Source organism: Zea mays, chromosome 3, assembly GCF_902167145.1.
Source record: "Zea mays cultivar B73 chromosome 3, Zm-B73-REFERENCE-NAM-5.0, whole genome shotgun sequence".
Lineage (NCBI taxonomy): Eukaryota > Viridiplantae > Streptophyta > Magnoliopsida > Poales > Poaceae > Zea > Zea mays.
In genome coordinates, this window is record NC_050098.1 from 186,928,014 (window position 1) to 186,945,567 (window position 17,554).

Sequence of the window (17,554 nt, forward strand, 5' to 3'; positions counted from 1 at the left end):
TGTAGCAAACCTTCTTGGAGCGGGACTTGTAGTCTTTCCCTCTCCTTTGCTTGAGGATTTGGCGGAAGCTCTTGATGACGAGCGCCATTTCCTCATTGTCGAGCTTGGAGGCGTCGATTGGTTGTCTACTTGGTGTAGACTCCTCCTTCTTTTCCTCCGTCGCTTTGAATGCGACGGGTTGAGCTTCGGATGTGGAGGGATCATCAAGCTCGTTGATCTTCCTCGAGCCTTCGATCATGCACTCAAAACTTACAAAATTCCCGATTACTTTCTCGGGGGTCATTAGTGTATATCTTGGGTTGCCACGGATTAATTGAACTTGAGTAGGGTTAAGGAAAATAAGAGATCTTAGAATAACCTTAACCACCTCGTGGTCATCCCACTTTTTGCTCCCGAGGTTGCGCACTTGATTCACCAAGGTCTTGAGCCGGTTGTACATGTTTTGTGGCTCCTCCCCTTTGCGAAGCCAGAACCGACCGAGCTCCCCTTCGATCGTCTCCCGCTTGGTGATCTTTGTGAGCTCATCTCCTTCGTGTGCGGTTTTGAGCACATCCCAATCCTCCTTGGCGCTCTTCAACCCTTGCACTTTGTTATACTCCTCTCTACTTAGAGAGGCAAGGAGTATTGTTGTTGCTTGAGAGTTGAAGTGCTCGATTTGGGCTACCTCATCCTCATCATAGTCTTCATCCCCTACGGATGGTACCTGTGCACCAAACTCAACAACATCCCATATACTTTTGTGGAGTGAGGTTAGATGAAATCGCATTAAATCACTCCACCTAGCATAATCTTCACCATCAAATGTTGGTGGTTTGCCTAATGGGACGGAAAGTAAAGGTGTATGTTTAGAAATGCGAGGGTAGCGTAGGGGAATCTTACTATACTTCTTACGCTCTTGGCGTTTAGAAGTGACGGATGCCGCGTCGGAGCCGGAGGTGGATGTCGATGAGGAATCGGTCTCGTAGTAGACCACTTTCCTCATCCTCTTTTTCTTGTCCCCACTCCGTTGCGGCTTGTGGGAAGAAGACTTCTCCTTCTTCTCTTTGTGTGAAGAAGATCTCTTCTCCTTTCCTTTGGAGGAGTCCTTCTTCTTTTCCTTCCCTTTGGAGGAGTCTTTCTTCTCCTTCCTCTTGGTGCGGGACTCTTCCGATGAAGTGCTCCCGTGGCTTGTAGTGGGCTTTTCACCGGTCTCCATCTCCTTCTTGGCGTGATCTCCCGACATCACTTCGAGCGGTTAGGCTCTAATGAAGAACCTGGCTCCGATACCAATTGATAGTCGCCTAGAGGGGGGGTGAATAGGGCGAAACTGAAATTTACAAATATAAACACAACTACAAGCCGGGTTAGCGTTAGAAGTAAAAACGAGTCCGCGAGAGAGGGTGGAAAACAAATCTCAAGCAAATAAGAAGTGAGACACACGGATTTGTTTTACCGAGGTTCGGTTCTCGCAAACCTACTCCCCGTTGAGGAGGCCGCAAAGGCCGGGTCTTTTTCAACCCTTTCCCTCTCTCAAACGGTCCCTCCGACCGAGTGAGCTTCTCTTCTCAAATCAAAGCCGGGAACAAAACTTCCCCGCAAGGGTCACCACACAATTGGTGCCTCTTGTCTTGATTACAATGGAGTTTTGATCACAAGAACAAGTGAGAAAGAAAAGAAGCAATCCAAGCGCAAGAGCTCAAAAGAACACGGCAAATCTCTCTCGCTAATCACTAAAGCCTTGTGTGGAATTGGAGAGGATTTGATCTCTTTGGTGTGTCTAGAATTGAATGTCTAGCTCTTGTAAGTGGTTGAGAAGTGGAAAACTTGGATGCAATGAATGGTGGGGTGGTTGGGGTATTTATAGCCCCAACCACCAAACTAGCCGTTTGGTGGGGTTGACTGTCGTATGGTGCACCGGACAGTCCGGTGTACACCGGACATGTCCGGTGCGCCAGCCACGACACCAACGCCGTTGGGATTCGACAGTTGGAGCTTCTGTCTTCTGGGCCCGCCTGGATGTCCGGTGCACACCGGACATGTACTGTTCAATGTCCGGTGTGCCAGCGCGCGCGTGCCTGACTTCTGCGCGCTTCTGGCGCGCATTAAATGCGCCTGCAGGTGACCGTTGGCGCGAAGTAGCTGTTACTCTGCTGGTTCACCGGACAGTCCGGTGTACACCGGACAGTCCGGTGAATTATAGCGGAGCAGCCGCTGCGTTTTCCCGAGGCTGGCGAGTTCCAAAGGCCGTTCTTCCTTGGAGCACCGGACACTGTCCGGTATACACCGGACAGTCCGGTGAATTATAGCGGAGTGCCTCTGGAAATTCCCGAAGGTGGCAAGTTTGAGTTTGAGTCCTCTGGTGCACCGGACACTGTCCGGTGGTGCACCAGACACTGTCCGGTGAACACCGGACAGTCCGGTGCCCCCAGACCAGAGGTGCCTTTGGTTGCCTCTTTGCTCCTTTGTTGAATCCAAAACTTGATCTTTTTATTGGCTGAGTGTGAACCTTTTACACCTGTATAACTTATACACTAGAGCAAACTAGTTAGTCCAATTGTTTGTGTTGGGTAATTCAACCACCAAAATTATTTAGGAACTAGGTGTAAGCCTAATTCCCTTTCAGCTAGCTCTCCTTCGCTAGACATGTTAGCACACTGCTACACCCCCATTGTACACCTGGATCCTCTCCTTGCGCCTATAAAAGGAAGGACCAGGGCCCTCTTACAGAGGGTTGGCCGCGCGGGGAAGGACGGGACGGCGCTCGCGTGAGGCCGCTCGCTCCCTCCCGCGTGGACGCTTGTAACCCCCTACTGCAACCGCACCCGACCTGGGCGCGGGACAAACACGAAGGCCGCGGGATTCCACCTCTCACGCCCGTCTCCCTCCGGCTTCCTCCCCCTTCGCGCTCCGTCTCGCGCCGACCCATCTGGGCTGGGGCACGCGGCGACAATTTACTCGTCGGTCCAGGGACCCCCGGGGGTCTCGAAACGCCGACAAGTGGTGCACTGTCAACCACAACAAAAATTACTTTGTTCAACTATTAGTATATCTAATTATTCTTTTATTATTACTCTCTATTCAAATATAATAAAGTTTAACTCTAAAATATTTTATTGTGGTAAATCGCACAAAAGGGAATGTAACTCATCTGATAGAGTGGTAATCAATGAATGATGAAAATAGTTTATATGAGTATTGTTGTAAGCCGTCGCAACGCACGGGCAACCGACTAATTGACCTAAACTATGAGTATTAGTTTATTTTTGGCCAAATTCACGCATGGTTTTAGGCCTACCTAAACTACCCTCTAGGTCAGCTTCGGATCTCTACAAAGCGGTTTCAACTGAGCTGCCTCTAAAATATATTTGTAGCCGTCTCTATAAATACCCATATTTTTAGAGGTGAGTCTATTTCGAGCTGATTCTAAAAACATTGTAATTTTTTTAAAAAAAAATTAGCCAACCTCAGATGAAAAATTACCAGAATCCAATCTTTAGGTCTCAAAAAGTTATACAAATGTGTAGTTGATAGTTTTTTTTTATTTGAAGTCAATTATCTAAGAAAAATAACTTTTGATTTTTCCGATATTTGAAATTTTAAACCGATCTCGAGTGAAGAAAGAACCAAAATAAAAGTTGTAGATCTTCAAATGTCATACGACTTTATACAACTTTATAGTTGATAACTTTTTATATGAATTTATTGAGGATAAAAAATTTATATGCCGATGACCTACGATGCAGTGGTTAAAAGATATATGCGCGAGGCTGCAAGTCATAGGGTTCAATCTTCTATGGCTGTGAAGCGAGCTGTAAGGAATATTGATGCCACCTCATGTGGAGACTTCGGTGCATAGCATAGCCTAGTCTAGTCTGGTCCAGCCACCGGATGAGCTATGGTGCTGTTTGGTTTTGCTTCGAGAATGGTAACGGCAATGGAATGAATTGCAGATGGCATATGCTTCGGTGCAATCCATTTGTTTGGTTGCCGGAACATGCACGTGCGGAGATAAAAACGTGCAGGTATAATTGATTACGCTGGTAGAGCGTGAAGGCTTGTATCGAATCCTGTGGGAGGCGATAACATTTTGGCCAAACCAAACAACAACTAACGTTATTTGTTAGCGGTGTAAACCGATCACGAAACAATTTACCCGAACCAAACAGCATCTATTCTTTACGCTAGGGAAGTGTAACAAGATAGAGCCTTCCAAGCGTGTGGTTAGGAGTAGAAAATACCGGCTGGAAAAAAAGCTCGAGCTCGATGAGCTGGCTCGGGCTCGCGGCAGCTCGGCTCGGCTCGGACCGGCTCGACGCTCCGAACGAGCCCGAGCCGAGCCTGTTTTTCTGGCTCGTGAAAAGAGCGAGTCAGCTCGGCTCGGGTCGGCTCGGTGCAGCTCGTGAGCTGGCTCGTGGCTCGACCCAACAACAATTTGTTACATATAATCTTAATTAGCATATAATATTAATATCGAGTAGACAATTAATTTATGTTATTTGAGATTACTATAAAAAATAATCTATTTTATATATTATATTAGTGATATATCTATTTTACTAATTTAAAATATGTTATTTAAAATATTTTTAAGATTTTATATTATAATTTAGAGAGTAGATTTAATTTTATGCCTAGGCTCGTTGGCTCGGCGAGGAGCGAGCCGAGCCGAGCCGCTTTTTCGAGCTCGTGAGATGGGCGAGCCGAGCCGAGCTCGGCTCGTTACATGAGCGAGCCGCAGCCCGAGCTCGGCTCGGCTTGTTTCCACCCCTAACTGCAATGCACATGCACCCTAAAACGTCAATATCAATGAGGGTCACGGCGGGCCGGCGCCGCTCCGTCGTTGGGAGTTTGTTGAGCGGTCGTTGACCTGAACGGCATAGGCGTCGTATGCATGCATGCACTAGCCCATGCCTGGTCCCGAAGAGAAATTTCCAAGGCAAGGGCACAGAAACAAGGTGTTGCCGTCTCGGTGTGCCTCGCCGGTTTGGTGTGGTGCAGCTCATCTAAAGGCTTGCTAAAGCCTCGCGGACGCCAGCCGGTCCATGCACACCGTGTTGCCGATCGCATACGGTCTGCTGCAGGGCATGCGCTCTGCTTGCTTTATTTTAGAAATCCGTTTGCCCAACAAGCAACAACGACCTCGCTCTGGCTCTGCTGCAGCATGGAAAGCGGAAACGCATCGTGCATGTGGGTTCTTGTTGCTGCACTGCAACCGGCATCCGAATCCGACACGATACCAGTCCAGACCACGTCATGTCTCTCTAGAACTTGGTGTAGCTGTGCTGCACAAGGTACACGGAGATTAATAGCGTGTTTCGTTTGAGGATTGAGCTAGTTCATCATTTTCTTACTTCTTAAATTTTTGTTTGGTTTATGGAATGAAATAAGTTGATTTATTATTACATCATTCTTTATAGTTACTTAGTTAGTTAGTTACTACTAATATGAGACATATGATCATCTCACCAAATTTGAGGAATGGACAAATGATGTATCACCTTATTTTGGATGAAGTGATTTCTCAAACCAAACACCTATAAAGTAGAGAGGACAGCAGAGGTGGAGGCACATGTACTAAACACTCACTAGTTAATGACCCACAAGGACCGGTGTGACCCTCTCGATATGATGCACCTAACTGTAACCAACCTCTTCACACGATCACACACGGGTTAAATATCTCACTCCATCTGTAGCAACAAGAAAACACACTATGTTAATGACGTACTCCATGATATCTATGAGTATCACGTGAAAATCACCAAGACGAACGAGGAGATCGAATAGTTACGGGACGGCTTGTTCTTCCCATAGTCTGAATTCTAACGAGGGTTATGCTTTGCTCGTCGCAGAAAGGTGGATGCTAGCTTTTTTGCACCTACTATAGAACGAGAGCTTCCAAACTCGGAAACACAAATTTCACGTAAAATTGGGCAAGCAGGGGCTAGAGAACCACCAGAACGGAGCAGAGTGCATGGTTCTTCTGAGAACTGAAGACTGCTGAAGCAGCAAAACAACAAGACGACAGTCACTTTTGTAATCTTTCGACTTTGAGCACATAAAAAAGAACGAAAAGCTAGTGGATCCAAGCATATGTATACTTGAAAAACCACTTGTTTCTATCAACAAATCACCAAAGAAGAAGGCAAAAAAAAACAGGTACAATCACCACCACCTAATTAATGTCTTCCTTCACCTCCTTCTGCACGCATACTTTCTCCCCGTGGACCATGGCCTGCGAGTTCCCACCATTCAAATGTACAACGGCGCGCGCGAGCGCGCTCGCGTATCCCTAGTCCGTACCGTGGCGCGATCACCTTCTCTTGTTCTTGCTGCCGAGCACGAGGCTGAAGTAGAAGAGGATGCGGAAGAGGAAACCCCAAGCCATGGTCACGAGCAGGCACTCCCACTTGCCGAGCTGCGTCACCGCCGCCTGGTGCAGCACGCCGCGGCCCGTGACCACGCACGTGTCGGCGCCGATCCGCACCCCGAGCGCCGAGCTGATGGACGCGAGCACCCGGCCCTTCACGGCGTCCGGCAGCCCCGCCAGCGGGGAGTTGTCGAACATCTGCGCGCCCCGCACGAAGCACTCGCCGCCGCGCCCGAACTCGTTCTGCAGCACGCCCTCGAACGGGTACTTGATCAGCGACAGGTAGTGGAACCAGATCCAGTAGGCCGGGATCCTGTCCCGGTTGATGAAGAAGCCGGTGAAGAGCAGGAAGTAGGCCAGGATGGCCACCACCACGGTGTAGCCGATCATCACGTGCGGTATCACTCCGGAGAGGAACGTGACGAAGCCGCTCCCGGCCCAGAACGACGCCAGGATGGCCAGCGTGTAGAACGCGAACCCGGACACGCCGCCCGCGAGGCCGACGGCGAAGAAGGTGGTGAAGGCGAAGGCGAGGGAGAGCACCACGATCGGCGGGAAGGAGACGATGGCGTTGGAGAGCACGTAGGAGGCGCGCCGGTACGCGCCGTAGGCCGTCTCGCGCAGGAAGACGTAGCGCTCCTGGAGGAACACCGGCAGCGCGTCGGCGCAGGTGTAGAACATGGTGGACATGGCGAACGCGAAGAAGCCCAGCCGCTCCTGCGCCCCCTTGGGGGACTGGTCCAGCCGGAAGAAGACGGTGGCGAGGATCGCGCCCGTGACCACCACGGCTCCGAGACGGATGAGGAACAGCTCGGGCATGCGACGCGTGTTGATCGCTGACCGCTTCGTCAGCACCTTCATCTCCACCCAGAACGGGTTGGCGTAGGTGCGCACGGACGCGGCCTCTCCGGCCACGCCGTCCGAGCCCAGCACCAGCTTCCCGCGCGAAATGCTCGCGCTGATGGCCTCCTTGAGCGGCATCGTTGGTGCCGTTGCCGCCAACGTCTGACCAGCAGCGCCCGCCGAGCCTTGGCCATGGCTCCGCGCGTGCATGTGCTGCCATGTGCGGTGGAAGTCGACGAGCGGCTTGGTACCCGTGGGCGAGGACTCGAACTCGCGGATCAGGTCGAGCGCGAACTCGGCGCGGTTCTCGTCGTCGGGCACCGGGAAGCCGAACTCGGCGAAGTAGGACGGGAGGGCGGAAGGTGGCCCGCTGAAGACCGTCTGCCCGCCGGAGAGGAGGATGAGGCGGTCGAGGAGGCCGAGGATGCGCTGGCTCGGCTGGTGGATGGATGTGATGACGATGCTGCCGCTCTCCGCGATGCGGCGAAGGACCTTGACCACCATGAACGCGGAGGTGGAGTCGAGCCCCGACGTGGGCTCGTCGAGGAACAGGAGGATGGGGTCGTGGATGATGTCGGTGCCGATGGAGACCCTGCGGCGCTCTCCTCCGGACACCCCGCGGTGGCCCTCGTCCCCGATGATGGTGTCGGCCGCCGCGCGGAGGCCGAGCTGGTCGATGAGCGCCTGCACGCGCGCGCGCTTCTTGGCCGGCGGCAGCGCCCGCGGGAGGCGGAACTCGGCGGCGAAGGAGAGCGTCTCGGTGACGGTGAGCGTGGGGAACAGCAGGTCGTCCTGCATGACGTAGGCGGAGATGGACTTGATGATGTCGCCGACGAGGGGCTCCCCGTTGAGCGTGACGGCGCCCTTGAGCGCGTCGCGGGAGATGCGGTTGGCGAGCGCGTCGATGAGCGTGGACTTGCCGGAGCCGCTGGCGCCCATGACGGCCAGGATCTCGCCCTCCCTCGCCTCCCCGGAGACGCCGTCCAGCAGCGCCCGGGTGCGCGGCGCGCGCGCGTCGGGCGCCGCCGCGGCGGCGGCGGCGGTGACGCGGCTCTGCAGGGGCAGGCTGGGGCCGCGCCGGCGCTGCTTGGCGCGGACGCTGTAGGTCAGGTTGCTGAACGCCAGGCGGAAGTGCACGGTGCGCGCGATGGTCGTCGCGCTCGCGCCCCCCGCCACCGCGTCACGTCCGGGAGTGGTGGCGAGCGCGAGCGGGAGCGAGAACACCGACGCGGTGCCGTCGTCGTCCGCCGTGTCGACGGTGGTGGTGGCGGCGCCGACGAGGCGGAGCATCTCGGCGAGGGACGGGTTCCGGCCCCTCTCCCGCGCGGGCGGGGGCGCCGGGGGCGAGGCTAGGAACGGGAGGCGGTCCTGCACGGCGGGCGCCATTTCATGCAAGCACGTAGCTGCAGTTTCTCTGCCGGTCTGCTCACTGGTGCAAAAGCGAGCGAGCCGAGCTTAAGTAACAAGTAGGCTGGTGCGACTTGCGAGTCCAGGCGTCCGGTCCGGCCGCAGGAAGTGTGGCTTGGCTTACAGGAGAGGACGGGCGAGAGGGCCGCCGATTGGACTGTGGCCTGTGGGGGTCTGCGGGATGGTTATGACTTGGCGAGGCGTGGAGCTCAAGTTTAAAGGCTGGTGGCTTGGCCGCTCGGGGCGTGGTCACTCACGGAGAATGGCGGGCGCTGTGCGAGGGAGGGTCGTACGGACGCATGGGCTGAGGTGGGAGGAAACGGTCGAGGGGCCGAGACGGCCGGGGTGTTGCTGGACTGTTGATGGTGTAGGAGACGGGATGGTGAACAACGCGCGGGCCGCTGCAGCGGGGGAGTGCATGGTCAGCGGGGACCGGGGAGAGAGGGTGGGTTAGCTGGCTTCCACGTCGAATTGGTGCATTTTAGGTTGGGTGGGTGACGGGAGACGGAGGGTTTAGGAAGGAAACAGCAACTTGCATTGGGCACCAGTACATGCATATTCTGTGGGATCTTCTGTGGGTGTGCAAGTACTCGACACGTTCCTGTTTTAGAGCACCCCTCCGTTGGAACACAGGGTTTGTAAAAGCAAACTAATAGGAAGAACACAGCCGAATTTTACGGGTACGAAGGAAAGTCACAGGAGTATTAGGAAATGTGTAACCCCATTTTTTCGATAGGACAGGACGGGGAACCCCTACTGAAAATGTTATTAATACTGGGAAATTACAGTTTAGAGCATATAAGTAGCCAAATTACACAAGGAAAGGGTTAGTTAGGACTGCCATTGCTGAAGCCAGCTAGGAATGGAGGAATCGAATCTTCCCCGAGCTCTATGGATGAACAGGAGCAATTCCTTTGTGAATTCATGTTTACATTGCTGCACCGTTAGATATGCGTTCTGGAATAACCATGCATTTCGGCACTTCCAAATGTTTTCAAATGCGTAACCCCCATTCGTTGGTTTAATTATATTGATGGTGTGTGACAGAGCTCAGACTTTATCCTTTTCCAAGCCGATTGTTTTAATCCGCTCATTAACGGTGTGTGCTAAGCATGAGTTGTGCCTCGATCCTAGGCAAGCTGAGAGAGGAAAGTAAGGGCCTATTTGGTTCGCGGCTAACTGTGCCACACTTTGCCTAAGGTTAGTCGTCCGAATTGAAGAACTAACCTTAGGCAGAAAAGTTTGGCAAAGTGTGGCAAGTTAGGTAATAAACCAAACAGGCCCTAAAACCACCTATCAGCGGAGGAAAATGTATTTCCTCTGCCTTTCCTACGCATGTTTTCTGCAAACCAAATATCTATTTCTTCTATCGAATTGCTGCTTCCTGAGCTTTTCCTTCGGAAATCCTCTATTCCAATTTCCAAAGGAGGCCTTCGGTTCCGTGCAGAAAAACGCCTTTGGTTTTCGGTGGCTTGTTTAAAACACCGTCCAGAAATGCTTAAAATATGTAGCCTTGGCAGAGTTGCGCCGTACGGTTGGTTCGGCTAGATCTTCTTGGCTTGGTTAACGTGACATGTTGCATAAGCTAGTAATCAGATAAGCTATGACCATTACCAATGTTCTAGAGCGTGTTGATATGAAATTAAAAAGCGATAGGAAGCAAATGGAACGTTAGGACCGTCATCTGTTGACCGCATTTCGAGATTGTTTGAATGCCACAAGTACGGTACGGGTTGGTAAGCAAATAATCCGGAGATGGAGAGGGTGCTAGACTCACATTGATACTTTATTTTTGTTTAAAAGGGATAGGAGTACTCAGCAGATCATCAGCAGGTGAAGTATATATGAGGGCGGCCCGTGTGCCTCGATGGTAAAACCAATCTGGTTACGATGTTAGAACATCTCGATGTATCAAATACTCCAGGGTTGGCATGGCCGTATAGATGCACAGGCTTTGCTGCCGCTACACACGACACGACTCACAAGTCATCACAACACCCCCACAGGCCACAGGTGGCAGGCCACATGGATACGCGCATGCAGCAAGCTTATGCAAGTAACCAGCTGCGGAGCAGCAAAGCCTATAAAAACGCATCCCCTTTTGCGGCCGAAAGCAACGGATAACCGGAGCGCCTGACGCGAGCGCAACGAATGGAACGCCGACGTCCATAAATTCTCCACGACGCCGGCCAACTTCCGATCCGCCTCGCAGAGGAGAGGTTGATCCTTCCGTCAGTGAGTCCGGTCAGGGTGCGGGTCTTGCCCCACCAGCCAGTGAGCCGTAGGTAGAAGCGTGTCCCCACCTTCAAACACCTGCAATTGAAACCCGTGCCAACCTTCTCTCCATACTTCTAGACTATATCCGACATTACATGGTTGACATAAAACATCTCCACGTATGCTAGCATCCAACAGTAAATCATCTTTACATATAGCATATAACATCTTCACATATAACAGTAAACAAGTCTATATGCTAAACTGGCTACTAAATACCTAAACTAGAAACCAATATTGACACTAAATTTGGTTTCCCGACGAAAACGACGGTTTACTGGTCCAAAATAGCGGTTTACCGGTCCAAAATAACAGTTTACTGGTCTAAAATAACGGTTTACCGACGATTTTTTTTTATAATTTTTAAAACTTAGGCCAAACTTTAAAGAAAAAAACAGTGGTTAACGAAAACCGTGGTCCGACGGTTTCAATAATTCAATCAGTTTACCGGCAAAACCGACCGGTTTTATAAACCCTGCTGTAACCTGCGGAAGATCGAAGACATCAGCGTCACCAGGATGGGTATAGATTTCTCAGCAAAACATATATACGAGTACATTTGAGATCTCACTAGCAAAGTACCTGACGCAATGACACAATTCCACCCAACATAAAGTCTGAGCAGGTCAATCGCACCAGTTTAACGAATGTCATTCCTCTACAGTTAGGCCCAAGTCGATCCCACACATCAGTGACCCGGCTACAACTACGTCCGCGGACGAACTGCAGAGGATCCGGCTACAGTTCAACGCATCCTTCAGGATTTACATTTATCAGGTACTAGAATACCCACTGTGTACTTTTAACCATTCCTCGCATTCGTCCAGTTCCAGTCCATGAGCTCCATTAGCCTCACTAACTTCATTAATTCCCACAAATCCCAAAAACCGTGATGCGTATCTAACTGGTACATTTTTTTTTGCGAATCTAACTGGTACAGCTGAGCGATTTGACTTCACGTCCATTTTACAGCCACAGCGCATCCGCTCCACAAAGAGGTCTATAATCAGTTAGAAATTTAGAATTTTCAGTTTTAATTTAATTCAGAAAAACAGTATGATATATGTGATAATATGTATGTGCATGTGTATAACTACTCATATAAACAGCAGTAAAACATTCCCAAATACAAATAACGGAATGTACCCTGCGAAGGAACTGATGAGGCATCATTGGCTCCATTCACACGAAACATCTCGTGTGTATGTTCGATGTAGCCGTACAAATTCGATACAGGAAGGTGTACGCAGTGGAGTACCACGAACGACGTCGACGAAGAACCGAATGTAGACGAAGCAACGCTGGTCGAGCAGATAAATCGAGCAGTCGCGAGTACCCTCCCCAAAAACATGATTGCCCACACACCCGTGCAAGTGTACCTCTGCAGACAGCGATTTCGAATGTCTGCTCTCCCACTCTCTCTGTGCTCGCAAAAGGTGGAACAAGGATGTGTTGTTTGCAATGCGTCTGAGAGATTGAGTCTAACAGGAAGAACGACCTCCTCCATTCTTATACACAGTCAAAAGGAAGAGAGAAGGACAATAGACCGTAACAGTCGCACCATTAGAACTAGACACCGATGAGTATCTAATGTCTATTACTAGCCATAAGACAGAAAATGTATGGTCATCATGACGCTCATCACTCCAAACAAATGTGCAGTCGTATGAAAGGAATATTCGGACCAAGGTCCGATCTACCACGGCCACGGCCCGGCACGACGGCGCACGACAGTCCTTCATCATTTTCTCAACTTCTCAAGATACATCAATGGTCCACCTATTTAAATTGATCGTTTTGTCCATTTAACTTACAATATGTTACTAAATTATTAATACTCCATAATCCATATCATTGACCCTAACTGGGATCGATGGGGACCGAAGGAAGCGCCTCAAGGATCTCAATCGTGGAACAAGAATCGGAATCTTAGCTGGAGATTGAAGCCAAATCTTGGCAAATCTGACATCAAGGAGGACATTGTGACTTCTTCTGGCGATGGGGGACAATCAGGTATTCTCAAAACTCCTCCTGCTCCTTTGAAAAAAGAGATTGAGAATGTTTGTCGTCCTTTTTGTCAAAAATGCGGGATGGAGAGTCATCATGCTAGAGATTGTTTCAAGTCTCTGTGGTGCGATATTTGTCGCAAAGAAACTCATGTGACTGCTCGTTGTGTCCTTCCCAAACAAAACAAGTCTTGCATGCCTATTGTTGGTATGGCAGCTGACGGGTTAGGATTTTACTCTTCCCATTTTGTGAAACCCCTATCTAGAAAACCAAAAAGGAGCTTCATCAGTTTGGTGAAGGTTGTTGAGGGGCTGATTTCTGCTGAAGACCTTGAGAAGGATTTTGGTTTTCATTTTCCGTGGGGCAAAACTTGAAAAGCAACCAAGTGCCATGTCGGGTTCTTGATGCAATTCCCTTCTCAAGAGAAACTTGATGAGATGATTAATTTCCCTGAACTTAAAATGAAAATGTCCAGGGCAAAAATTTATGTCTCTTATTGGAGCTCACAGGCTAAACCTAAATCCAAGCTTCATTATGTGTAGATTGTGGCTGAAAATGTCGCTGAGGAACTTCAAAACTATCAAGCTATTTGTGAGCTGGGATCAACAATTGGGACTGTTGAAGAGGTGGATATCTTATCTTTAGATTCTAAAGATATTGTGAGATTCAAGGTACACGTCAAAAGTGTTGCTATGATTCCTCCAATTATAGAGGTAGGTGTTAAACCTTTTCTCTATGACATATTTTTCAAGATTGATGATATCACTGATGAGGGATGGAATGATGAGTCTATAAATCTTGGCAAAAGAGCATCGGTGGACAGGCAAGGTCTTGATGACCTTTCTTATGAAAAAACTGGCAAAAAAGCTAGAAATGTAGGGGACAAGTCTGTTAAAGAAGAGTTGAGACTTGAAAACATTGGGGATATGATGTCTCAAGGCAAATCTTCTGGTCGGGGGCCTGACTTGGGTGATAACAATGAAAACCTGAACCCGGTATCTGAAGATAAAGGTTATGACAATAATCCTATAAATGAAGATGAAGAGTTTCATGAGAGTGAAGATGACCTCCTGAGTTCTCAAGATTTGGAAGAATTTGCCAAAGATGATGAGGGGTGTTTACCTTCAAGCCAAGAAAAAATCAACAAGTCTCCTTTGGGTGCTCAAGCTAAAGGCTCTGGAAAAGCTAAAGCTGAAAAACAAGTAATGAATATGGAAGTGGAGCATGGTGAAGGCATTAGGAGGAGGAGCAGACTTGAATCCAATGACGACATGAAGATTGCTGACAAAGCTGCAGCGAGAGCTATGGCTAAAGATGCCTTCATAAACAAAGGTATGAACTCTAATCCTTTTTCTGTTCTTAATACTGAAAATTATGTACTTATGTCGATTGCTTCAGATTTAGGAATAGCTTTAGGAATAGCTTTAGGAATTTGCCAAAGATGTTTGCCCTTATTGCATATTACCTCTAGCATTTATAAGTATCTTTTCCCTTGGCACAATGCAACTAGAATAATAGCAGAATAGAACGTGGTACATGAATATTTTATTTATTTACGCAATAAAATAAATCGGAACAAGACAGGCAAACATGATTATATTCGGCTAAATCTCCAGATTGAATAGCTAAACGTGCATGGGTTTCACAAACCTGAAGCAAGAGGTCAAAATGTTACACAAAGGGAAACAATCACGCAAGGAAATAGTGACCCAAAAACTAAGAAACCCAACACATGACTCAACATTTACTTAATATTTTTTTCTGGTGGATTTAATATTAAAAAAAGGAACAGGTAATCATCACATATGGCAGGCATAATCAGCCTAAATATTTGTTGGACGTGTATTCCCCAATACAAAAGTCCATTGGAAGAAGATGAACCAAGGGACTTTCTAGAACCCAAGAGTTTCACAGGTATAATTCAATTCCAGCACGAATCTGGCTACATTAAGTGTCCCAAACAGGCGACAGGCCTAACAAGGTATATGCAACAGAACAATAAACTCAACAGTTGCACATAATCAAGGTGACAGGTGTCTAAAAAGGGACAAATAACCACTTGTTCATTGCTCTAAATATTAACAGGAAAGGAAAGGAAGCAGGACACTAACAAATTACCTGTGAGGGAGGTGCAGTGGTGTTACCAGCATCACTCTTCCATAAGACCATGATATAATGACTGATGGAGGTGGCTGGTTGCTGGTGTGTGCATAATTGGAATCAATAGTAACCGGTTTTTTTTTGTATCAGGAGCAGTGCTACCACTACCAGTAAGGCAGTAACTGCAAGACCACCTGAAGTCTCTGCAGATTGATCATAACAATAAGCCCATCGGCTGTACTGCTGTTGGTAGTGGCCAGAACTTGTCGGTGGTGAACTAGAACTGTGGGCCACATTACTATCTGGGTTGCAACTCTGATACAGTTGGGCATGATCGTTTACAAAACATCCATTACCCCAACCATTCTTTTGATGATAATAGTAACTGCTTGTTGCATATCCTGGCACGGTCTGATAAGCACCAGCAGTAGGGCCAACATAAGATCCTGTTGGAAACCAAATAAGAGGCAGGTAAGCAGCACCTGGACCTTGATCAGCTCCTCATTGAACAGAAGAATCATTTGCCGCTTGTGAATAGTTATAGTAATGGTTTGGATGCTGTAGAGCATAGTAGTCATGTTGAACCGATGTTGGATAAGCACCTGGGAGTTTGCTGACTGAACCACATGAGTTTCACTTTGTCACACCTTGAGTAGCTCCACTGAAACTGATACATCCCTCTGGGAATCATAGGAAACTGATTTTTGATTTATACTATCCATCAAATAGCACAAGAAAATCCCAATCAAAGAAAAGACATAACTGATGATCAGGGAGTAAAGATGGGAACAGAGATGGAATGGTTTGCTCCAAGCTCATGCTCTGTTGATTAGGAAAAACAACCAGAGAAATCATTGTCAGATCACATCAATACAAAACAGCATATCTGGCAGAAGAAAACACCTACAGAACACAGAAGTAGGGGTGATAATGAGCTCTAAATTTTTACACTATAAAATTTAAGATGACATCAAATTAAAACCGGGTTCTATTTCTATTTATTTTAAAACTCAAATTAATTAGGGGCGCAAACAAATTATGAAGAAACATTTGGATCTTGATCCATTACCACGTCTACACAAAAGTTACCAAAACGGCACTGGTTGCTTACTACTAGACATTGTTCACAGATTGGAAGCAGCTTGTTCACCAAGATGACACTGCACAATTGACAAATGCTCTTTTAGATGAAAAACTGGGATGATCGAGAAAGTCAGTACAAATTTGATCCGAATTAACTGGTTGTTTGTGAGATCAAGTGAATCCACATCTCATCATATTTAGAGGTTCAGAACAAGGAAATGCAGTACAAGTCGTATGCTACTACTGGACCAAGGCACTAGAGTCTAGAGTGATAAGCCTACGAAACTAAGCACATGGGCAAGAATACTCTCGCCTCACTCCATTTCGTGACCGCGACCCAAGACTTCTGCAACGACCAGCAGCAGCTGGGGGACACCCCTGACCCCTCAGCCGCCAAATCCGTAGAGGGTGCGGCCCTGCCGCTTGAGCGCGTAGACGACGTCCATGGCGGTGACGGTCTTGCGGCGGGCGTGCTCCGTGTAGGTGACAGCGTCGCGAATGACGTTCTCGAGGAAGATCTTGAGCACGCCGCGGGTCTCCTCGTAGATGAGCCCCGAGATGCGCTTCACGCCACCCCTTCTCGCCAGCCTCCGGATCGCCGGCTTCGTAATGCCCTGGATGTTGTCGCGGAGGACCTTGCGGTGACGCTTCGCGCCGCCCTTGCCCAGCCCCTTCCCGCCCTTTCCGCGCCCCGACATGGTCACTCGAACTCGGAGGAGAGGTTGAGAATTGGGAATTTGGAGGTAGGGTATGGTCGTATGGAAGAGATGAGACGAGTGGATTCAGATGAAGGCAAATGAGTTATTTAAACGGCGTGTGGTGGGGTGCGGAGCCAGTCTGCTGCTCTGCGCCGTTCGATGGGCACCAGACGGACGGGTGAGAATGAGAGCTGGGTAGATGCCGCGGATCGCTGACGTGGTGCAAGGCACGGATCGCTGAGTTGGCTGGCGTGAGGCTGAATTTTTCGGGTACTAGGGTGATACTGGTACGTTGCGGACGGACGTCAATCAAGCTTCAACATTCTTAATAAAGTACATCGGTAAAGAACACATGAATGATTCAAATCTCATACTCCCTCCGTTTTCTTTTTATTTGTCGCTGGATAGTGTAAAATTGCACTATCCAGCGACAAATAAAAAGAAACGGAGGGAGTAATAAAATACAACACGTCTCCACACACAGAGGAGTACGATGTAGGAAATCATATATAATCTGAATAACAATTTAGCCTATAGATATTTTAACAAGTCTTAGCTGTGCATGTTACCTAATAACCTACAATTATAAGTAATCCGGTACAGGGAACTCAGAAATTGCATTGTCCATGCATTTCTGCATTAGATCATTACATATGTGAAGTGACTGGTGCCTTCAATTTACCGAAGAAACATGTGGCGGTCACCTGTGAAGAGAAACAAAGCCCATAAATTGGTCTATAAATCTATATGTAAAATGATAAGGAAAAAAGAATACATGCAACCTAATCTG

The 17,554-nt window shown here is 48.7% G+C and overlaps 2 protein-coding genes across 2 annotated transcripts; both read right to left on the reverse strand.

The window, feature by feature from the left end:
* Window positions 1-5,924: 5,924 nt before the first annotated feature.
* Window positions 5,925-8,857, reverse strand: LOC100278788 (ABC transporter G family member 16). Its single transcript, XM_008676631.3, has one exon. It carries the CDS (start codon window positions 8,576-8,578, stop codon window positions 6,293-6,295), a length of 2,286 nt encoding a protein of 761 aa, XP_008674853.1. The 5' UTR covers window positions 8,579-8,857; the 3' UTR covers window positions 5,925-6,292.
* Window positions 8,858-16,151: 7,294 nt separating this feature from the next.
* Window positions 16,152-16,852, reverse strand: LOC103651039 (histone H4). The gene has a single exon (XM_008676632.3). It carries the CDS (start codon window positions 16,762-16,764, stop codon window positions 16,453-16,455), a length of 312 nt encoding a protein of 103 aa, XP_008674854.1. The 5' UTR covers window positions 16,765-16,852; the 3' UTR covers window positions 16,152-16,452.
* Between the last annotated feature and the right edge of the window lie 702 nt (window positions 16,853-17,554).